The sequence below is a fragment of the Equus przewalskii genome, chromosome 28 (genome assembly GCF_037783145.1).
Source record: "Equus przewalskii isolate Varuska chromosome 28, EquPr2, whole genome shotgun sequence".
In the NCBI taxonomy this organism is placed as follows: Eukaryota; Metazoa; Chordata; class Mammalia; order Perissodactyla; family Equidae; genus Equus; species Equus przewalskii.
Genome location: NC_091858.1, coordinates 15,063,049 through 15,086,903, shown reverse-complemented (window position 1 = coordinate 15,086,903; position 23,855 = coordinate 15,063,049). Strand labels below are relative to the sequence as shown.

General features: G+C 48.4%; 1 protein-coding gene across 2 annotated transcripts in view; it reads right to left on the bottom strand.

The window, feature by feature from the left end:
- Positions 1-23,466, bottom strand: part of PRAG1 (PEAK1 related, kinase-activating pseudokinase 1) — a 49,602-nt gene extending 26,136 nt beyond the window's left edge. The window contains exons 1-3 of one of the 2 annotated variants that reach the window (XM_070598525.1): positions 22,689-23,466; positions 17,270-17,686; positions 13,698-15,544 (exon numbers count right to left, since the gene is read on the bottom strand). In XM_070598525.1, the coding sequence (XP_070454626.1) occupies positions 13,698-15,544; positions 17,270-17,599 (2,177 nt within the window). In that variant the 5' untranslated portion in view covers positions 17,600-17,686; positions 22,689-23,466. Of the gene's footprint in view, positions 1-13,697; positions 15,545-17,269; positions 17,687-22,175; positions 22,373-22,688 lie in introns of those variants that run through there. The other variant, XM_008530207.2, reaches the window with a different exon arrangement.
- Between the last annotated feature and the right edge of the window lie 389 nt (positions 23,467-23,855).

Genomic DNA, 23,855 nt, shown 5'->3' with positions numbered 1-23,855 from the left:
TGCCAAGTTTAGTATGACCTGGAGAAGACCTGGGAGGGAGCTCTAAAGGCACGCACATGTTAGATAATTCTAGATACATTCTTTCAGTTACCAAGAGAAGTGAAAACAGGTTGGTTTTAGATGCAAATAAATCAAGTCACGCCTAAACCAAAGAAGAAGAACCTCTTACCATCCTAGACTCCGGCCCGGGGTGCCGTCCTCATCAGCATGGCCTCCTGGAGCCCCGTGCCGGGCTGGACCAGCGGCTGCAGGGTCCCGTAGCGCAGCCTGGAGGATGAAGGGCCAGCTACAGTGGCCGGGAGTGCCCTGTCAGCCTGCTGTGAATTCACCAGCCCAGAGCTCTCCGTTTCCCCTCAGTTCCTCTCTCACTTTTCTATAAAATGCACTTCCTGCAACAGCACAGGAAAATAGGGACGGCTCTGCCCATGACCTGCAGCTTTCAATCTCCAATTGCTTTGTTGGGCTCCATCATTAGAAGCAATTCTCCCTCTAAAATACATTGTTTCACCCCATTTATTCTCTGCCGTTGGGCCACATCCTAAAGTCAAAAATCATTAAGCGATTCAAGCTGAAAAGCCAGGGTTACATGGTGAACAAGAACACCCAGTTACTAACTTATCTTATGCCTGTATGACCTGCAGGGCGTCCCCCGTCCCGTCTATCCTGAATACCATTCCCAGGTTTTTCGACAAATAAATACTGACTTCCTGCTCTGTGCTGAGCACTGGGTTAGGCACTGGGATACAAGAGTAAGTAGAGATGACACCATCCCTGCTTCAACAAAGCTGCAATCTGGTTGATAAATATTTATCGAGCTCCTATAAAAAAGAATACGGAGGGTTCTGTATACTTGACACACATCTTCAGAAAAGATTGCAGCCTTGAAGCAGAGCAGCCTGACTAAAAATCTTTCTAAAATACTGCTCTCATAATGATGGCTGACCCCGAAGAGCCTTACACAGAGCTCTATAAGGATTCTCGACCTCGGCCACCATATTGGATCAGCTCAGGTCCTCTGTGGGGACAGAAACACACACCCCAGGTTTTCTTTGACACTCTCGATTTCAAATACTGGCTCCCCACCCCCCATCTATACATTAGAACACATGCCTAGATTTCTTGTTTGGAAAAAAATTATCACCATTTTGGTTAATATACTCCTACTTCCCCTCATAAACCCTTTGCTCCAATTGGGCTAGTCTCTCATTGTCCCCAAAGCATAGTGCATTCCTGTCCCCTCCCCACCCTGGCACAAAGGAAACAATTCTCTCTCCCCTTCAAACCTTTTTCATCCTCAAGCAACAGTATCACTTACCTACAAATCCCTCACAAGCCATTTTCAGTCTTCTCTGTCTGGTGTCCCCTCTGGAACTCTCACTGAACTGAGTCTGATTCATATCACTGAGCGTTCGGTTATAATCCTAGTTAGATTATTCTAATTGTTTCATGTGAAATAGGCTTGTTACCATCCCCAAATTGTAAACCGTTTGAGGAGCTGTGTCACAGGCAGGACATGCTGGAACACAGAGCAATTATTAAATACTTCTTGATTGAGTTTATCTGCCTCTGTTTCAATAACTCGGTGGCATCTGAGAGAATAAATGTTTCCTTTAAGAAAAGAATTACATTTGCCTGGCAAAACTTGCAAAAGACAGGACACTGAGCAAACAAGCCTCAGGAAAGCTGGATTCCATAGCGGAACCTTTCTCACATCTACGAAAAACACCAGTTCCCAAATATCCTGAATTTGCATACATCTTAGTTTTTAAATTTTTCTTTTTTCCAGGAGATGGGATGAGAAAGGTAGATCACTAAGCTGGAAAGGTTTTTATTGTTTTTGTCTTTGGTGCTCTTTGATGAAGATGCTAAGGAGTTCTTTTGCAAGAGTCCAAGTGCCACCTGAAAGGACTAATGTCTTTGTTCTGCTCTGGGGGCCTGTTTCCCCACTGATTTGTTTGCATGTATAAAGATAGGAAATCAGTTTCATTTTAGGTCAGATGACTTCCATGGTCCCCACCCTGCAGGCCTGTTAATTTGCATTTGCAGTTAACGCACTAGTGACCACTGGGGCTCTGCAAGCTGAAAAACCCTTTGGTTCCACCTAAAGATGAAGGCACTTTGCATTCAGTGGAACCATTTAAAAATAAGAATAAAGCCATACTTATTTTTAAAGATAGACACACACACACGTTTAGGTCACTGGTTAGTTTTAGACAAGGATAAAAAGGTTTAAATAAGTCAAATGGAAATTTGCAGGCATTTGCCCTGACTATATGCAGATATACTTTGGCAGTGAGGGAAGCAAATATTTTTAAAAGATGACCTTTCAGGTCTCAGAAAATCAAAGTCCTTTACTTGCAGCCCCAGTCTGCATAGTTGTGTTTGTTCCTAAAGAAGCTCTGGGCTGCCTGGTCCAGGAGTGAGGACGGCAGATGTGTGGAGTTACCTAGCATGGGGAGGGTTCAGCGAAGGCTGAGGACAGGGAGACAAGCTGTTGAGGAGCAGGGAAGCGAGAGCTGCGGAACTCATGACCCCATCGCCCAGTCCACCGCACTTTCATCTCCCGCGCGTTTGCCTAAGAACAATGAGTGTCCCACTCCTGGCCTGGAAAGTCAAGGAGGACACTCTTACATCTCTGCACACAAGGGGCAGATGGGAAGAAAAGATGAAAAGAAGGAGATGAAGAACAAAGGGAAGTCAAGACTGAGCAAGTGCAATCCACAGAGCGGCACCTCCCACCAGGTGCCCAGCCTACGTGCCAGCACAGTGTGAGAGGACCCTCAGGAGCCTTTGGGAAGAACAGCGATACAAGCATATGAATAACTTCCCAGATGGACTTCAGAGTCACCTAGGAAGGCCACTGATGTGGTGCTTAAGGGCATGAACACTGGGGCTTCACTGCCTGGGTTTAGGTCCTGGCGCCAGTGTTTACTGGCTGACGGCTGAGTGCCTTGGAAAAGGCACTTAATCTCTGTGCTTCAGCTTCCCCTCTACAAAATGAGGATAACAATAACACATATCTCATGGGGCTGTTAGGAAGAGTCAATGAGTTAATATTTAATAAGTGCTAAAAACAGCGTCAGGTGCATCGAAAGTGCTAGTAATATAGAAAGATGGATGGATAGATGGATGGATGGATGGAAGACAGAGACACAGACAGAGAGAGGAGTTCAGCAGCTGCCAGTAAACCCGGTAATTCTTTTGGCTACCTGGATGGAAGCAGAAAACAGCAGACGGGCTAGAGATCTCACTCTCTCCGGATACTTCCACTTTATTATGGTTCTTTAAAGAAACCCAAAGAAAGATGTTCATCAGGGTGATGCCTTGAGGACATGCATTATTCTAAAATAACTAGGAAAAGCTGACTGGTTCATCAACCAGACCTCAGTTTGAATCTAAGTCTTCAAGAGCTGGGTAATTTATAGAGTAGCCCCCCTGGTTAGGGGCTGACATACTTCTCAGCTAACCAGGTTGCTTAGCTTCTTATACAAAAATTTTGAAACAAAAGAACCTCTTTTATTATATAAATCTGCCTTCTCCCTACAAAAAAAAGAACCTCCCATGATTCCTTCCCCCTTCACACCACGTCCCCACCCTCCAGCACACAGAGGACTCTGGAGATTAAACCAAAACAGTAGCGAGCTGTTACTCACCAACTTGGGAGTCGCTGCTGTTCTAGTCCTGACCTATTCCTGCTGGAATCCATCCACCAAGAAGATCTGTGCCTCACCAGAATCTTTTTGTTGCTAAACTATTGGTTTTGGCAACCCTGCTTTCAGAATTATCTTTCCCTTCTTCTCTTGATTCAGCGAATACTTCAAATCCACTTTGTTGACCCAGCTTCTGAGCCCAACTATTTGGCTTAAGAAATCTGTGTGTATTTATATTAGACTTCATTCCTGCCCTCCCGGCTTGGGAGATTCAGGCTATTTGTAACAAAGCTACCAGGAAGATCTACTTCTTCACTCCCTGCTCTGGTCTAGCCTGTTGCCTAGTAAGGATGAGGCTCCTCTCCCACTCCCAAGTCAGTTGCTCAGCACTCTCTTACCTGCTCCTCAAAAGCTTCATCTCCCTGTCCCTCAGCCTTAGCTGAAACCTGCTCCCCACCCCCCCCCCCAGGTAAGGGTTCTGGTCACCCAGTTTCAGGGTGGGGGAGGCTCCTAACACCATGAATTCTCAGACAGCAGCTGGGTATCCTACAATTCAACTCAATTCTGACACTGTCTACCCAGAGATAACATCAGGTCCCAAAGGTTAAGAGCTCAGTCCCACAAGACTGCCGTCTGTTGCAGATGCCAATTGCAAGTCCAGGTTGTCACCTGTGCTTCGGGCTGACCAGCTACAGATTGGAGGTTCCAAAGACCCCGCTCCTTGACTTTGACTAATTTGGTAGAGCAGCTCCCAGAACTCAGAGAAACATTTTACTTAAAAAGATACAACTCAGGAACAGCCAGATGGAAGAGATGCGTAGGGCAAGGTATGTGGGAAGGAGCGTGGGGCTTCCATGCTCTCTCTGAGTGCGCCACTCTGCCCACATCTCCACATGTTCACCAACCTGGAAGCTCTCTGAACTCCATCCTTTTGGGGTTTTATGGAGGCTTTGTTACACAGGCATGATTGATTAAATCATTTAAATCATTGGACACTGGGGATTGATTCAATGTCCTGCCCCTTTCTCCTCTCCAGGCGGTCAACCCTCTAATCACATGGTTGGTTTCCCCGGCAACCACCTCCATCCTTAGGTGGGATCCAAAAGTCACCCAATTAACATAATAAAAGACATGTTTATGGCTCTCAGCACTTGGGAAATTCTGAGTTTCAGGAACTCTGTGCCAGAAACGGACAAAGACCAAATACATATTTCTTATAAATCACAACATCACACCAGGTAACTCCAAACATCTTCCATCTTTCCCCTTGCACTGGGCAGCCCAATGCTTCTCTGGGAAAGACCACAACTATGCAGACTGGAACCACAATTAATTCACGCTTCCTCCCTTCAGCCAGCTCTTGGGGCCGCCTCACAATCCTTGCACTTGACCTCTCATTCTCCAAAGAGCTGTTCAAACATTCATCACTTTTCTTGATGTTCTTAATCACCATCCTTACCTCTTTCCAGTAAGTCCTCTCTCTCTCTCCATGGTCTACAGTCTCTCTTCCTGTTCATATTTACTTCAAGTACAGAAAGGTGAATCATATGCCTCAATTAATGATACACTCTCCCTTTGATCTCCACCTTCCCTTCACCCCATCTCCAGTCTAATTCTCTACTTTCCCAATTTCCCAGGTACTCACACTGTATTTCCTTGGACATATATATATTATCTTTGGATTTATCTTTAAAAAAGATAGAGTGTAACTTGGTTTTAAATTTATATTAATTACATTGTGTTACAGATTTTGTTCTGTTTCTTAGTTATTTCACTCAATACTAGTTTAAGGTCCATCCATTCTGTATATACATCTAGTCCATAGCTTCTGATCGCTGTTAAGTATTTCATTTCATACTCACTACATCTGACTTTTCTATTTCCCTAGAGATGAATATGTGGATTTGCTCCAACTACCTGCTCCTGTGAACAAAGTGGTAATGATCTCCTTTGTATATGTCCCCTTACTGACGTGTGTGTGTTTCTCTGAGGCATATACTTAGGATGAGGATTGTGGGGGCATAGTGTATTCTTATACTTAGTTTTACTGCGTAATTCAAATTAGGTCCACCTACAACAAGTCCTCACTATTTAGTGATTCAGTGGCTGTCAAGATCAAGAAAGTCTCAGACTCTGAACTGTAGGAAGAGAGTCTTTCATTATCTTTCTCTGCTTTTCTAGGCAGCATGGACAAGCACTGAGAGTAGGATAAGAAGCAGGATTAAGGGGCTGGACTAAGGATTCGCTGTACAGACAACGTCCCTGTTTCAAGTTTTGGAGAGAAGACACTTTGAGAGATTTGAAGGGCAGTCACCAGGCACATATAACAGATGTGCGAATATTCCCGTCCTGGTTTTCTTCTACTTTCTCTTAGGAAGACATGCTCTGTCCCCAAGGTGAACATCTCTATGAAAAAGATAGCCTAACATCACAGTCAAGAAGACTCGGAAAAATTATATGTACTATGTACTAGGGAAACATAGTTTTGTTCTTATTTCCCAAACTTAAATTTATATAATAATATTTAATTTCCACTTTCAAACTATCCCTCCAAAAGATTCTGACAGACCTCCTGCCCCTTGCCCATCACCCTCCAATCAGGCGCGTAGATAATCAGTGCTACAAGCTGAAGAGTGTAAGGTTCAGTGAACACACATTGTTTAACACGATTTAAGGACTGAATAAGTAAGTTTAAGGTCTATAAAGAGAAATGGTACTTTAAATAATGGACAATTGACTTAATGGTAACTGTTATTTACTAAAATATAGAGCTCCAAAAATTTATGAAATATTCATCATCACTCATTACAACTCATGAAATATTCATAATTACTCATTAAGAAGAAACAAAACATTCTGTCATGACAGTCTGAAATTTGAGGCTGTAATCAAGGAGGATGGCCATCTTTTGCCAAACATGTTGCTTAGGTCTGCCTGAGCTGGACAGACCACAGATCCCCTCCCAGGTATGGGAACACTTAAACTCTTCAATTAGTAGGAAGAACAGTCCTTGACCATCAATGATTTTGCATTATAGATGATAAATTCTAGATTCTAAAGCTGGATTGGCAAATAGCTGGCACACGTGTCTGCACTCCTCGCTTACATAGCCCGCCTTTCTGAAGGAGGCGCACGGGCTCACTGTTTTCCACGTGGAGCTGCAGACTGCTACTCCAGTTGACTGGTAGCGGTGTGGAGGATGCAATCTAAATGCCCTCAAGATTCAAGAACATGCGGTCACAACATCTTCCTTTTGATCTGTACATATTAATAACTATTTGAAGTGCTATCCCCACTATGGCTGATTTTTAAATTCCAAAGACTCTTCTTCTCTTTCTTCCTGATCTTCAAGGTCATATTACTTATTAATATGTCGATTTAGCTCAATGATTCTCGTGCTTATCCAGTGTGGTTGTGTTTTCATTCATTTTGACTGCTGTATGGAGCTCCTGAAGAGCAGGAGCCATTCTGAAGGGCTGTCTACAATTCAGGCACATCCAGTGGTAACACCACCAGTTACTTGCCTAGGTCTTAGACTTTGGGAAAGTTTTTATAGCACATTAGTAGGCATGAAATGGCTAAAAACCAACTACCAGGAAGTCACGGGGATCATGTGATAGTGATAGATACTAAAATCAACTGGAGAATAGAATATATGAATAAAAAGGGAAGGATTTTTTTAAAGCAGCCTTTAATGTGGAAGTTCCCCTTCTCCCCTAATGAGGAACAGTTATTTATATGTCTTCCTGTTAGAGAAGCACAGAGGAGAAGCCCTCCAGCGCATCAGACAAAGGCTAATTGAGCAAGGACTTCTATAGAGCGATATGCGGACAGCATGAACACCCTTAACACCCAACATTTTTAGGAATCTGCCCACAAGTTCATAGAAAGAAATTAACGAGCAATTCCAACACAAAGAGGAAGACACTGATCTTAAACTGAAAGTTATGAGCTGCCTGCAGAAAGGGACGCTGAGTGTTCGTTGCACTTTGTTTATCGACCCTGCTAGAGGGAAATGCAAGCTGTTTCATGAACACGTTCACAATCCCAAAATAACAACAAATCACTTGCACCACAAACAGGGAAAACTTCTCACCAACTGGTGTGTTCCACACCCAAAAAGTAGGCCGGCCATTCTAGGAACAAAGTCCCTCTGATCACTTCATGGACAGAGAGCGCTTGATCATACAGCTCAGGCTTGTGTTTGCAATTGGACCCAGAAAGCATGGAAAATCTATTCTCGGAGAGGCAAAACCACACCCTAGAATTCCTTGCAACTCACTGATGGGGGAAAAAAGTCCTTAGGTGATTACTACCTGAAAGACACATTCTTGTGGCAAGAGGGCTGGCTCCACACACCTGCTCAGCTTTAAAAAAAAAATCAGAGTAAGAACCCAGTTGCAAAAGTGAAATGTACAATCTTTGGAGAGTAACTAATCCATGAAAGGATGCATTGTGCCCACATGGTGTTTGCCCACCTTGAAGCATTAATAATTATTAACTTCTGCTTCTTTAACTCAAGGTGACAATGTTCTGCTGAGCAAGACTAGCCACAGAATTAGAATTGGGGTAGCCAGTGAAAACTCAGGCCAAGATGTATAGTTCACTCCAGGCTTTTTTTTTCTAATTCAATAATCCTTTATTGAATACCTACTATGTACCAGGCACTGTGCTAAGGTATCCTATGGGAAAGTCAAAGAAAAATGTATGAAACATGGTCCCTGTACTCCCAGGAGTTTACAATTTCTTGAGGAGATATAGACATGGACTCACTCCAACGCAGTGCAAGCAAGACACACTGTGTTAATCACCAAAACAGAGGCAGAAACAGAGCACACGGGCAACCCAGAGACCTGGGTTTCAGAAAGATACTTTGATACAAGTATTTAAAGCTACTTATTCCTTTCTTCAACATTTCTTGATGTGCTAAGCATAGTTAAGCGCTTTTGGAAAAATTGAAATAAACAAAGCATGGTCTCTGCCTACAACTATTTGACAAACATTTCTTGAGCATCTATTATGTGCCGGGCACCAAAGAGGATACCATGGAATTACACACAGCTAAGTATGCTGTTTACCCTCAAGGAGCATCTGTCCTTTTTATTTTATTTTTATTTTATAAATGGTTTACATGCCTATACTAAACTTGATCTTGGATCAGGTCAAAAGACAGTTCAAGGAAAGGCTATTGTTTCACTGTTCCTGGGCACCATGCTGAGCTCACCTTTGCATTACTGAACAGAGCACGGAATGTGGGGAGAATCCAGAAGCTACCATAGCCAGCCTCATTAAAGGGAATCAAAGCGGGGCTGTGACTTTGTGGTCATATTGCACATCTCCTGATGTCATTTACACCGACTCAACCCTCGGGGTCCTTGAGAAGCAGAACCCCAGTCACTGGCTTGTTAGCACCTTGCACTGAGCCTGATAGAAAGGAGGCAATTAGCAGATATCTGACAAATTAAAGAAAGAATCTCCAGTCCCCAGCCTTAGCATGGATGTATATGCTCAAACATGGAGAGAATGTCCTAAATATTTTATATATACTACTGTTCAATTCAGTGATTTTTTCTAAAGATTGGCCCTGAGCTAATATCTGTTGCCAATCTTTTTTTTCCCTTCTTCTCCCCAAAGCCCCCCAGTACATAGTTGTATATTCTAGTTGTGAGTGCCTCTAGTTGTGCTGTGGGATGCTGCTTCAGCATGGCCTGATGAGCGGTGCAACGTCTGTGCCCAGGATCCAAACTAGCAAAACCCTGGGCCGCTGAAGCGCAGCGTGTGAACTTAATCACTCAGCCACAGGGCCAGCCCCTGAGTTTTCTCTTTTTTTAAATTACAAAATAGGAAGCTAGGAATCAATTTCAATTCTCCCTGCTATGGCATCATTAGATGTCCAGTGTTTTCAGGTTCTAGCCACAAACTCATGGGAAGAGACCAGCTATTAATTTGCCTTGCAGGGGGCAGAATATAAACTTGCATTGTTGATACAAGTGCTTTGTTTTGTTTTTCAAGCTCGGTGTGCATGAGTGGGGGGCATTTTCTCCCCCTGAAATATCCCCAGTAGTCATTCCCCCCTCCTTGACCTCTAGCCTACTTATTTCAGTTTTGTCAAAAAGGCTAAAAATAGAGAAGATTCTTGAAGCAAATATAGTGCTTTCTCATACAAACTGTGATTTTCAAAATGCCACACGAAAAAAAGCCCGTTACGCATCAAGACTATGGGATTTCCTAGTAAGCTGCTGCCATCCCACTGTAATCCACTACAGTGAAAAGTGCCTCGAGAATAAAGCATCTGGAGCTTTAATCAGATTGGCTATGGAGTCTGGAGACAAATGCCCATTCCACTCCCATCCTCAGGGCTCACGCTGAGAGACCATGTTACAGAGAGACCACACAATGAAGTCATTTCGATTCCTCTGGTTAGCAAAGTGGCCACTTCTGTGGACAGAAAAGTGCTCCATCTATGACACTGTCACCACCTGTCTGCTGAAGCAACATGGGTGGGAGGGAGGGAGAGAGGGGAATTAAGAATGAGTTCAGAATCCCCAGAGCTGGGGAGAAACTTAAGTAGTGGGTTAAAATTACAATCAGCATGAGTGATAACTTAAAAACAAAAACATCTCTCACTTTCTTGGAGAAACTTTTCTTCCTTTTGATTGGTCTCACCTGGGTGGGGCCAGACCGTTTGGCAACTAAAACCATATAAACTTGTCTTATTTCTTATTCACTTGCTGTCCTCCAGTTCCACCTGAGTTCAGGCCTATTGTCCTAATTTGGGATTTCTTTGTGATCTGCTTGTCTCCCTAATCAAATGATTCTCCCTCAACGGACCTTGTCACTCAAAAGGCATAAGTCATTTAAGACCACGTTTGCATCTGAGAAGAAATAAAAGGCAGAAATAAATTTGATTCTTTTGCATCTTAATTATTTCCCCAGGCACTGCTGTTCTCATTAAACAACCTTAAGCCTTGAATGTGACATTTAAACTAAGAAATCCACACTTCCTTCGGGCAGTTTTTAGTTTCTTAAGCACCAGTACTTGTCGATCCTCACCTTCTAACTCCGCCCTAAACCGGGGCACGGGTGACCCAGAGATTCGGTGGGGTCCGTCAGTCTAAGTACGTGTTAGTTTGTGTGAGCAGGATGTTGCCTTGGCAACAGGAACTATGGAAGGACCCAGACTCTGCCTTACCTGCCCAGGAGGTGAGCTGGACACCTGCTAAAACACCTCTAATGGGCTTTCAGCAGATTAAATGAGCACGGAGCGCCTCTGTCCTCCATGGCAGAAACCTCCAGAGCGAGAGGTTTCTCAGGAATCCCAATGGGAGTTTACAGAGGACAACCTCTCAGATAGATAAGCTGCTGCCAAACATTCGAAACCAGACCACAGGAAAGCCAAGTCCTTCTCAACATCTATTTTTTTTTTCCCCTCCAAGTCAGAGTCACTTTTGTCAAACAGGACCATAGGCAAGCCGGAACATCATTCTCTGTTCTTCCATAGTGGCCCTGGAAAGCAGATGGATCGAAGGAAGTGTAAGTGAAAAGTCACACTGCCCTGTATGAAACGACCCTTTCTCCAGAGTTTTGCGTGTGTATAATACACATCATGAGATCCGTTATCTTTGCTTGCAGGTGAAGCTGATCCTTAGAAATAAGACTTATTTAACAGACGGCCCATGTGAAGACGTTAAGTGAGCCTTGTATGCTGCTCAAAGACCTTCTAACGCTTCTCCATCTTGGAAATTGACATCAGCCTGCCATAGTTACCAGTGTGGTACTAGCATTGGTACTGGATCAACTGTGGGCTACCTTCTCCTTAATACTCTGATTTGCCATCACCTGACCTGCTAAGTTTGAAGATTGTGGGTCCCTGGCCCCCTCTTCAGAGGAATTCACTAAGTACTGAGCTTCAGAAATAAAAGTCAGCTTATTGTCCCAAGCCTGCCCTTTTATCTCCTCAAGGGGGAAAGGTGACAACTCAAGAGAGAATGTCTATAATGCTTGAAAATTCTTCCCCAAATCAAAATATATACTAGTTTGAGTTATTTCAAATAGTACGAAATGCTCTTTTCTTTTCTCTGAGTTCTCTTAAGCTACTTAAAATTTTACTTCCTACATTTTTCTCCCAAAAGTCTTGAAAAGAAGAACTTTTCTTTTCTTTTAAGAGCTGGAACCCAGAACCTCTGAGATTCTCACCTGGTTTGAGCTGTATATAATCTAATGATTTTATCATAACAAACTGGGCAAAAAACTCTGATTTCCACCCAGATGCTAATAAAACCCTCCCTGAGTCATGTTGCTATGGCGACTGGGGCTTCTCTAAGCCCTGTGATTCTTAAATGGGAAAGTTTTAGTTTCTTCTCCACGGCTCAGGTGGTGCTCCTGGAAGTGCGCCAGGCCCGTTTCTATAGGGTGTGGGGGCCACAGCCAACAGCTTGGGGTGGCTTTTGCCTACATAATAACTAACCTCCACATTGGATTCTGTTCGTCTCATGTGAGCCTTTCAACAACAGGCTGTTATAAAAGTATTGTTATTATCCTCGTTTGAGAGAAGAGTAACCTGGAGGCTCCGTCATGGCAAGTGGCTTGCTCAAGATCCATCAGCCCGTAGGTGAGACAGATGCAACATGAATTTGATTTTCTGAGGCCAGAGCCTGTGTTTCTCACTAAGCGACGCCGCCCGAGGCTGAGAGAGCCATGCCCACGTTACTCTCACACTCTGCTCACGTCCTGTGCCCAAGGATTTGCCCTATGTCTTTAGCACAGACTTTGCAGCCAGAGTGCCAGGTACGGCTGTGCAACCTTGGCAGTGACTTCAGTTCTCTCCATCTCTGTTCTGTCATCTGTAAATTGGAGGTGGTAATTCCTGCCTCTAAGAGCTGCTTTGAGGATCAAATGAGTTCATATGTCTAACTCCCTTAGCTCCATGCCCGGCCTATAGTAAGCACCATATAAATGGAAGCTATTCTTAGCTGCTGAACGCTTCACTCATTCAGGGCGTTAAAACTGTAGCCACAGAGAGTCTGCAGGCACCTGAGCATCTGGGGGGGAGTCTAGTCCGCACGGCAGGAGGACAATGCAATACCAGAACAAAGTCGTGGTAATGGAAAAAGCCTGTGTTAGAAGGCATCACAGCCTGAGATGCCTTGATGTTCAAAGTCAAGTGTCACAGCTGCTTCTGACATCAACCTGGAGGCACGCGAGCCGAAACAGAGCCACTGAAAATGACATGACTAGAGAAAGTGTGTTCAGGAAGGCTGTCAGTTTTTGAAAAACAGCAGGTTTCTCCCTTCCCTGATAGGAATCAGTTTTTTGCTCTAATAGAAAGAATTTTTTTCCCCAGAATTTAAATTCTGTGCACAACTCAATACCTTAAAAAAGGCATTTATTTTTTCTCGAGCCTTTGAAAGGTCCTTTAAACCGGCAGGCGACAGCAGGGAGGGAGCCAAGAAAGCTGTGAGTTTCGGCAAGCTGAAATGAAACTCCATTTTTTTTCTTTAAAAATATACATCTAAGGATTACTAACCACGTGCAGGGCCTCCTCCTGTTCTGCTTTTGGGCCCAGGGCCTAATCGCCATCACGGTAACAGTTTTTGGAGCACACCTGTAGAAAGGCCTTTTTGTCTCCCCATCTCTTTGCCCCTCCAAACATTGTAGCAGAACCTCCTTAGGCCTTCTTTTGCATGTTTAAATAAATGGAGAATTTCAGGGTTTCCTTGCAAAAGCCTGCTGAAGATACTTCAGAGAGATGGAGAGAGAAAGACCACCAAATTATAAAATTATGAACACCAGGAAAGAGTCCTTGTAAATAGCCAATCCCGAGAAGCACGGCCTGGAGGTGTGTTTGCTGAGCGCTGACATGAGCAACAACTCTCAGAAACTGACAGCAAGGCTCAAGGGCCTTTGGGCAGACACTGGTGCCTGGAGTGCAAGACTCCGAGCCTGAGTCCGAAGCCCTTTGGCAAAGGAGGCAAAGACAAAAGTTTCTGGAAGAGCCCTCTGTCCTGCCAGGTGAGCTCTGAGTCACATATAGACAACTGTACTCACCTGGACTTTGGAGGCGGTGGGGGAGGTGGGAACGCCTCCATCCCACTTCTGTCCTTGGGGAACTCAAAGGCAAAGGAGGCCGATTTGCTCATCCCGGTCCCGGCTTTGCTGCTCTCTCCAGAGGAGCCATCTGTGGGGCGCAGACGGTGCCAGGTGGAGGAGGTGGAGGGGTCCATGGTGCCATTTTCCATCTCTCTTCCCCTTTGACTCAACAAGTCGGGCTCCAGCTCCTCCTCTTCCTCTATCCGGCACTGACGACTCCAGGCCCCAGTCTGGAACCGGGGCCGCCGCTGGTCCGAGGCTGAGCTGGTGGTGGCAGGCGGGGGGCACCTGACAGAGTCGCTAGTGGGGACACCGTTGGCCCGGGAAGAAGAAGCGGGGTCAGTGGGGCCCCTGGATGAAGGCTGGGGCCCAATGACACCACTGCAGCTCCCCTCACTGAGGTCAGAGAGTGGGGAGGGAGATGGTGACACTGGGGACCCTCCAGGGCTACTCTTGGACAGTTTGGGGGGAATGGCAGGCCTCCCCTTGGGTGTGTTCTCACTTGCAACGTGACGGTGGCTTTCCCTGGAGCTCAGCCCCTGGCCAGCTGAAGTCTCTTCTTCGCCGGCCTCAGAGTCCTGGCTCAAGGGCCCGCGTGGCCACTGCACCCCCACTGCAGAGTCAGGGCTGCTCAGGTAGATGGTCCGGTGGTCCTCCTCTGGGTGGGCCGCCATGACTGTGATGGTGGCTGCTACCTGGGGGGCCATATCTGCCATCTCAGGGGCCACATCGGGGCCTTCCCGGTCCCGGCCCCAGCCAGATGCTGTTTTCTGAGCCCAGGTGCTGGCTGTCCGTACCTGGCCCTTGCCCTGAGCAGCTGCCACCTGTTCTGCCTTGGCCTGTGGCCTGGAAAGCCCTGGAACCTTCTTCCTCTTTGTGCTCTCAGCATAGATGGGTTCAGGCTGTACAGCCTCCCTGGGGTGGGCTGGGGGCTGGGGCTCCCCAGTTGGCCCAAGGCCCCTGTTCAAGGTCACAACATGGCAGCCAGCGTCCTGCTGCTTCCCAGACACAGGTTCCTTCACAAGGGAACAGTAATCACTCTCGAAATGGGGGGCAAAGGGGCTGCTGGTGCCGCTGCTGGCACTGCCACAGGAGAGGCCATCCGAAGAACTGGCGGCCTCTGAGTGAAGGGACGGCTTCTTGGGGCCCAGGCGGGGCAGGTTCTCTGTCGGGCCCTGGCCACAGCACTCCTTCGGGAAGCTCACAACTCGCTTCTCCTCCTCACTTGGCCCTGCACAGGATCTCTGCTCCCAGCATGTTGGCGAGCAGTCCCCTCCACCATCTCTGTGCCGGGAACCCTCAGCCTGTGAGGCATCTTTAGCGACAGGGCTCCCAGGGCAACAGTCCAGGATGGAGCAGTATTCTCCCCCTTCGCTGTCCCCCGAGGGTGAGCACCTTTGATCGCTGTCATCCTCCGAGGGCAGGGACTCCCGCAGGGGCTGTGGAGAGGCAAAGGGCCCAGGGCCCTTATGACAGCCTGATGTCATCCCGGCAAAGGCAGCCAGTTTCTGGCGGAAGCTCTCCTGAGGGGAGGTCAGCTCTTGGTAGGGAAACGTGGGTTTATCTTCTCTCCCAACCTTCTCATCGGGGAAGCTGACCGGGTGGAAGGCAGTGCTCCGGTCCCCCCGGGCCTCTCGGCCATGCAGGCCGACCACGGCATAGGCAGGGGGGCAGCGCGAGTGGCCATCTGCGGAGGTCGAGGGCCCAGCAGGTTTCTGGAGGCCGCGGAAGCTGCTCAGGTAAACTAGCGGCACATCTTCCTGCTTCGGGAGCGGGAGCTTGCCGGGGGCTCGTCTCCAGATGACCTACACAGCCCCAAGGTTAAAAGACTTACATTAGACCTTGTCAGAGAAAAAAGGAAGAGAGAAAAAGTGAGAGGGCAGTGCCGTGGCATTGTCGACTGTCTTCTGTGCTGTAGCACGCCCACCTTCTGATCTCCCCACTGCCTTCTCATCATTGCCGGGGCACCGGGGAGCCACCGGTCTTCCCAGACACTGAGCTGTGCCTCCCACCCATGGTCTGTCATTCTTTTGGCAAAGTCTGTGAGGCAGGGCAAAAGAAACTCTAAAAAAAGAACATTTTGCCTTCTCCCTCGAAACTGCCAGATGAGATAAGTTCTCCAACGGGCTTCGAAAATAGAGTTTTGGATTTTGTTTAACTTTTGCTTTGTATTGGTTGGTCTTTTGATAACCGTGTCACAGCACATTCCTGAAGGAACCAAAGTCATAAGGCTTTTTAAAACACCTTGGGTGGCTGGTGGGACAGGGGGCAGGAGACAAGGGGGGGTTTCTGAGCTGGCTCCCGGCTTCTTTCTTTATTACCTATTTCTTCTCTCTGGGCCATGCCAAAGAGCTGCTCTGGCTCCCAGTTACAGGCAGTGACCTCAGTCCGAGCCTGCAGAAGTGGCTGGACTAGTTGAGCTATGACACAGAGACACGGACTGGCCGTTCCCATCACTGACGTCGCTGTCTTCTCCTCCTTCCCTTTTAAAGTCTCCCCCATCCCCACCTTTAGCAGCACCCTCAAAGTAGGGCCTGCACCTAGCTCCTTTCCAAGGTGATTCTGAACTGAAAGAGTCCCTGGCTGGCATCTATGAAGGCTGAAGGCAGCGAGAATGGCCCGGTGAAGGGATGTAGCCGGCTGATGAAAATGGAGCAGGCCTGAGGGGAATGGAGCTCAGTGCAACCACAGGAAATAGTTTAGAGAAACTAGAACAGGCAAGAAGTCAAACAGGTCGAAAGCAGTTCTTGAGAACATGCCCTAGACAGAGAGCTTCCTAGACATGTCTGGAGGAGGCAAGCTCTATGCACCCTCAAAATAACTGGATTTTTCTAAGGGTCACCTGTGTGCTGAGCAGAATGGTCTAATCTCTAGGATGTCACCGTTTTTAGTGATCCTAGATCAAAGCCCACAAAACCCAAACTTCAAAACTGAAAATAGGAACACTGGCTGGGAATTGGATGATATCAAGGAGTTACTGCTAATATTTTTAAGTGCGATAATGATATTGTGGTTACATTTTTATAAAGGCTCTCTTTTTAAAGATGTACTGAAATAACGTGATGTCAGGGCTTTGCTTTAAAATCACAGGGAAGGGAGGATGGGGTGGGGGGTAGCGATGAAACAAGGCTGGTCATGACTAGATGATTGTTGATGCTCAGGCTGAGAGTGGTAGATGCATGGAATTCATTATGCAATTATTGCTACTTATCTACACACGTGAAATTATTGATTGAAAAATTTTAAAAACTTTTTTAAAAAAGCTTCCTTTTTGTGCCCTTATATGTATCCAAATCAATAATTAATACAGTCTCCAAATAAACTTTGAGAGACTGGATTAATGGTTCTTAGCCTAAAGGAACAGAGAGAAAGGAGGGCTGCCGTCAGGATGGAGCAGTCTTGGGGCAAGCTGGCAGAATGCCATCCTCCAGGAGTCTTGCTCTACAGTGCCCTGTGGCTGCCAGCCAGTCACCAAGGGTTACGACAGGAGCAGCCCCTGTAAAAATACCACTGGGCTTGGTCAGCCTCACCTGCGAGACGTCAGCACTCATGTTTGCCTCTGTCCACACATCAGAGGCCTCGGAGCTCATCATGGTGGGCTTCACAGCGATGGTGGGCTTGGAGTAGGGCGAGCTGTTCACACCTTCATCTTCCAGGCGGCAGTTGTCAGGCCTGGGGGGCAGGCGCGGAGGAGGGGGCAGGCTGCCTGCTCTCGGCTGGGGGTGGCCAGGCGCCAGCTGGTGGTCACTCCGCAGGCAGAAGCAGTTCTTGCAGGACCCGGGCTTCCAGATGTGCTCCACAAAGTCACTGCACGCAGACATTTTCAGGGTCTCAGGGTTCAGTCGGATGGTCTGGTGCATCTTGAGTGGACGGTGTGCTGGTTCATCTTGCGCCCGGCTCTCTGGCGTGGTCTTGTGGGAGGCAGCAGTGGGTCACAGAGCAGCTTCCTGGAAAAGCAGAACACCGGCCTGGTCAGACATCTCCCTGCCGAGGGATGGGTGCCTTATCAATTTGAGTCTGATTGTTTGACGGGGAGTAGAAGAGGGAGGCAGGAGGAGAAAAACGGTAAAGATCAGTATTCCGTTTATTCCAAGGCCCTCATCCATTTGTCATAAGGCTCCTAAAGTCACTCTCTAGTGGTGTGGCCTTATCAGAAGCTGTAAAAACTAAACACAAGTCTGTTACATGAACAGAGAGCCTAAAAGCACTTCAGTCCCCTAAAATCCTGAGCGCTTGGAGATTTGGGCACAGTGATGGGAAGAAATCACAGAGATCCGAGATGAGAAGCCTGGATCTCATTCATGCATTCCCTGCTGCTTGGGGTCTAGCAACTGGGACTATAACGTAGAAAAACAAGACTTTCCAAGTAGTACAGCAAACAAAAGTGGTGGCTTAGGGTAATAAGAACCGTGTGAGCGGGAAGGCAAGGCTGGGCCCTGCCCTCACACTGTAATCCACCCTTGTGACCAGGTGGAGATGGGCTGGGTGAGAATGGGGAGTGGTGCCGTGCTGGCCTGCCCCCCAAGGAAACCGCGTCAGGAGGTCTGGCATCTTGGGAACCTGTCCCCCTCCCCTTGCTTAATATTCCTTATTCAACCCAGTGCTCAGTGGGGTCAACAAAGCTGGAGCTGCAGGCCAAGAGGGAAAACAGAAAGAGAAATGCATGATCACTACAGTCCTGTGGTCCAGGGGTGGCTGGATAGAATACGACAGAGGGAAAAGATTATCACACAGTTATTTTTCCCCGCGGTAACCCTGGAGGTGGGGCGGTGAGCTTGCTGAAAGAATCGGTTGCCTCTGAGGGTAAAACTGAAAGAAAAGACTCTGCACCATAGAACAGAGTCATTCACCAGTAAAGAGGAGCTCAAAGGGTTGAGGATATTAACCAAGTAACCTGAAGAACACCCTGTCAGGTAGCTGTTATGCCCATTATACAGATGGGAAAACAGTGGCAATGACGTAAACTAAGGCCTGTCCATAGACACAGAGAATTTGGTGGTCCTAGAAAGAGAAACCCACTTTGCTGGCAGCCCTCACTGCGTCACTCATCACACTGAGTCACTCGCCATTATCTGTCTGGGGCTCCTTGCTCTTCTCTCCTCATTAAATGAACCGACTTCCTCATAAGGAGCGCATTCATGAGAAAATCATCCTTAAGGACCTAAGGCGAACAGATTCTCATTAAATAAGGAGGGGTTTAGCCCTGGGGTCTGCTCTCCACTTTCTTCCCGTGAGAATTTGCTTTGAGGTTGATGCTCTCTAAACTATCAACAGGACTAACTAGCTGGAATGAGCCAGGAGCCCCAAAGATCATGCCAGAATCTTTGTGGGAAGTGCTCTCTTTCTGGTCTCCCCCACACTCACAGTCAGGGGTGCTTATTCAACAAGAGCTGAAGCTAAATTTGCCTCCTTTCCCTCCAAAGTCCACCTTGAAGCTCACCGCATCTTTAAGATAAATGGATGCTCTGAAATAAAAGACAAGCATCTGTCTTTCAGCCATTGTTGTAAGGATCTTCTGCATCCCTCTCCTTAAGACGATCCCAGGTTAGGTTCTTCTCCCCTAAATACACCCATATAGTAGGTTCATTCTTTGCCAAGTTCCCCAGAAGAGGTCACTAAGCTTCAACAAGCAGAGGAGGATAGCAAGGATTTTTCTTTTTCCTAGGATCTCAGGCTGCTGAGAGCGTAAGGTTCTGTGCTAAATTTTGGAAGGAAGAAAAAGAGGAGGAAGCATTTTCTGTGTTCAACAGGGCAGGTCTCCCTACCCCTGCCCCAAGGCGGGGAGCAGGTCCTTTGCTGGGGAGCTGTTGAAGGGTGCCTAGCTCTTCTTGGCCACGGAAAAAGACAGGTCCCTCTCTCCTGCAGCCAGAGGCTCCCACGCCCCTCAGCGGATGCAGGAAGAGAGCCTGGAGACCAGTTCTGTGTGGGCCCCTCACGTTCCAGCAGCTTCACATAAGGCTGCGCTATCTGAGGAGGTGGGTGTCCAACCACTTCCTCAAGGCTACCACAGATGCACAAAGAAGCAGTTTTGGGTGGCCACGTCTCATTTCCTCCTCAACAGGCAGCCCACAGACCAAGCTTGTCATGGCTGCTTGGGGCCAGGGGTCCCCCTGTCCTTTGTAGCCATGGCCCACTACAGCCGGGGACTCTTGGTAGGCTCTGGATTACTGACGCGTGTGCAGGAAGCATCCCTCAGAGCCTCTCATGAGTGTATGAGCGCTCTCTTCGCTCCCATCCTCAGCTCTGAAATTCTCTCACCATCGGCACAACTTTCACGACCCAACTGCTCAGAGAGGCACAGGTTTTTAAGGAGAAGTCTTTGAAGAAGAGAACAGAATGAAGCCCTAGGCTTCTCAGCATCCTTGACTCACTGCAACCTGTTAAAACTGGCTTCTCAGTTGGAGCAAACAGAATTTACCACCATGTCAAGCCAGAAAGATACTTATCCCGTTCGATCTGTCCAGAGCGGTTCTGTGCCTGGAAGTATCTCCTACGTGTTTTAAGTAGAAGATGAAAAGCTCAAGTGGCACTCAGAAAGCAGGCGCAGCGAGCGCCTACCAGTGCCAGCTCTCTCAGAAGCCTGGGAATGGCACCTTCCCAGCCCACATTCCTTACCTCTGAAGGGAGGTGGCTTCCAGAATTATGCAAATTCCCCTATTTCAGTGGGAGGCGGCAGTGTACGATTAGAAAAAGATCTCAGCATTCTTTCTGATCCAAGTCATGATAAAATATCTTTGCCTCTGCAACCTTCTGCACTAGATTTGTGGCCACAATTTGCAAGACTGAAGCTGTCAGATACATTCCCACCCCATTTCAAAAAGAATCTGAAGAGGCCGGCTGCGTGGCATAGTGGTTAAGTTCATGGGCCCTACTTCGGTAGCCAGGAGTTCACAGGTTCGGGGCACAGACCTACACACTGCTCGTCAAGTCATGCTGTGGTGGCATCCCACATACAAAATAGGGGAAGACTGGCACGCAAAAAGAGGAAGATTGGCAAGAGATGTTAGCTCAGGGCCAATCTTTCTCAACCCCCCCCAAAAAAGTCTGAAGAATCGTGGCCAGTTTCATAAAATTAAATATTTTGGCTCAAAATATTGTCCCTCATCCTTGCATCAAAAGTTGTTTATGCTTTACCCTGAAGTGACAGAATTCCAGAAAACATTCATCTAAACAATTTATATATATTACAATTAAATTAACACAACACTGAAAAAAGAAAATATGCATGGAAAGTGCTTGTCTAGATTTCAACATGCCATTGACAGGGGTGACAGGGGTGGAGAAAGTGACAACATTAACACCTCCCTGCCCTGCCAAACACAGGGAAAGTCATGATATTCCCCCAACCTTTTAGTCTCTTTTTTCTTCTCCAATGCTAGGTAATCTAATCTCAGGGGTAGGAATGTGGTTTTTGTGGGTTAGAGCCATTACAGTCTAAACCAGTAAGAAGCATACCCAGTTCCACAGGACCCCATGATAGCAAAATAAGCGTAGAATTCCCCAGGGCTTCCTATTAAATTTCTCTCTCAAAAAGGGAAAGGGTTGTTAACATAGTTCAGGCCAGTGATCAATAAGGCCTTAGGAACCTGACTCTGGACCGAACGCTTTGCAAAACTCCTCCCCTCTAGACCTTTGGGCTCTGCTATCGCTCTGCAAAGCCATGTGCTTGCTGGTTGAGCTTCACCCAAGAGAAATATACACAGTCAGCCGGCCCTGCCTCCATTCCGATTCACGGGACCCGAAAGTGGAGAGATTCTACTTTGTGTGTGTGTGTGTGTGTGTGTGTGTGTGTATGTGTGTGTCCGGCTGGGGAGTGAGCGGCACAAGCAAAGGTTAGGAACATGTCCACAGCACGCCTTTCAGAGGGCTCAGCCAGGGCTCAGGAAAAAGGCATCATCTCGGCCCCCCTGGAGACTCCGAGGCTGGCACCTAGCCCGGTGCCGCATCAGAGGCAGCCACTAACCTGGGGCCCCAAGCCATCAACCCGGGGTCCTGGTCCGGGCAGCCCGGACAGTCTTTCCTTCTCTGCTCCATTGACAATACTGCTGCCCAGGAAAGGAAGTCTCCACACTGGCAGTCCCCAAAGCGTGTCAGCCTCCTGCCCCAAGCAGAGCAGCCAGACCGACAGAACAGTCGGTTTCCCCTCCCGGAACTCGAAGGAAAGTTTCCCCGTTTTAAAGAGCGCGATTCTCGAATGAAGCGAAAACAGCCCTCCGGCTTCCCTGTCCTCCGGTCTCAGCGTCTCCACCTCGGGCACAACCCGGGGCGCACGCGGTCCGGACGCCCCACCCTCCCCAAGCGGCCGCCTGTCACCCCGGGGGACGCCGACAGGGGGTCGCCCGCTCGGCGACCGCAGCGCTCCTCCGAAGCTCCCCTCTGCGGCCACGTTTGCCAGACAAAAAGAGGCCAAATTTGGAGAAAGCGTCGCGGGCTCACCTCGGGGCCGCGCTCCCCCGGCCTCGCCGTCTGTCTCCGAGCCGCCAGGCGCCCCGCCGGGCGCCTCGGAGCATTGTTTGCAGAGTGTGCGCGCGGTGCGTGCCCGGCCGCGGGCGGGTGTCGTCTGCCGGGCCCGGCCGGGTGGCAGCTGCGAGCGCGGCTCCGCCCCCTCCGCCTCCGGTTACGCCGCCCGCCCCGGCTCCCGCCGCACCTCCGCAGTCCCCGCCGCTGCCCCGCGCCCCCCTGGTTGAGCGCACCCTGCCGCTCGGCTCGCGCGCCTCCAGCTCCCACCCCGGCGGGCTCCGAATCTCCAGCCCCGGATTCCTCCAAACTCTCCATGCCCGGTCCCTCCCTTCCTCCCCACCCTCCCGCTCCCGATCAAGAGGCTCCGCCCCTAGCCCGAGACTTGGCGCCGTCTGACCCCCGAGCAGAGCCCCGTTTGCGCCCCTCCCCAAGGATGTCTCTGCGCGCTTCGGCATGGGCGAGTTTCGGTGTTTGCAACCTTCCTCTTACCATAATGTATGCACAGGTATTGTAGGTGTCCGGCATTCCTTCATCCAGCCGGCTCTTCGAGACCCTCGGGGGAGGGGGCGGGGAGGATAAAGCACGAGAGCTGGAGTGGCAGAACAAGAAAGCCAGGGATCGGGAGAGGAATGATGAGGTCAGGATCCCAGACGGTTCCGAAAGCAGCGTGGGCACCGCAATTGTCAGTTACCGTTGCCAGTGGGAGGAGGGTCCCGTGGGACGGAGCTGGGCTGGGAATCCTGACAGCGGGTTCCAGGTCCCGCTCAGTCCCTCGGCTGATTCGAGGCCTCAGGCAAAGCTCCTTGAGCTTTGGCTTTCTGGATGTGGAATGCAAAGGCTGGACTGGAGAGAGCTGGTCTTCCACCACGCTGGGACACTCAGGACTTCCGCAGGCCAATCTTACACCTGTGTACAGTAAGTGACTCATTCACTGAGATAAAACCGAGTCCAAGATAGTCTTCTGGCTAAAAATGTTTTAACAGAGAGTATGACAGCCATGACTCGGTCAGTCCCCTCCCTTCCTCCTGCTGCCTACAGCAGGCTCGCACCTTGACCTGGGTGTTTCCTCAGGGAGCCAGCGCCAAGGTCACCGCCTTGTGCTGGCAGGTGGGCATGTGGCAAAATGGAACAGGGAAAAGACCCCAGAAAAACACCCGTGGCCTTCTCTCTGGCTCTTCCCCTCCCCAGAGAGGCAGTGTGCTGTAATTCCAGTTAGGGTCCACTCCCTGTCAGCCCGCAGGATAAGCCTGGGAGCCCCCACCTGGCTAAGAGCAGGAAGGCTTGTTCCCCTTGAGATCCCCCGGCTGTCCTTGTGATGTGGCAGTGACATAGAAGGACTGAGGGTGAGGACGTAGGTGAAGGAAACGGAGGGAGAAGACATAGTTTCCAGGTTTGGCTTCCGGAAGAGGTCAAAGGTAGAAGGGATATAGAGACTACTTCCTCTGTGTCACTAATGTCTACTGAGTATGAATAGAATGGCGGGGGGCGGGGGAAGGTGTAGAAGGATGGAACCAACATTCAGTAAGTACCTGCCCTGTGCCAAGCAACCCCATGAGAGGAATTTATAAAATTCTAAAATCTATAAAATTTATAAAATCCCCGTTTTATAGAGAAGAAAACAGAGGTGCAGAGGGCCACATGATTTATCAGGGCTCA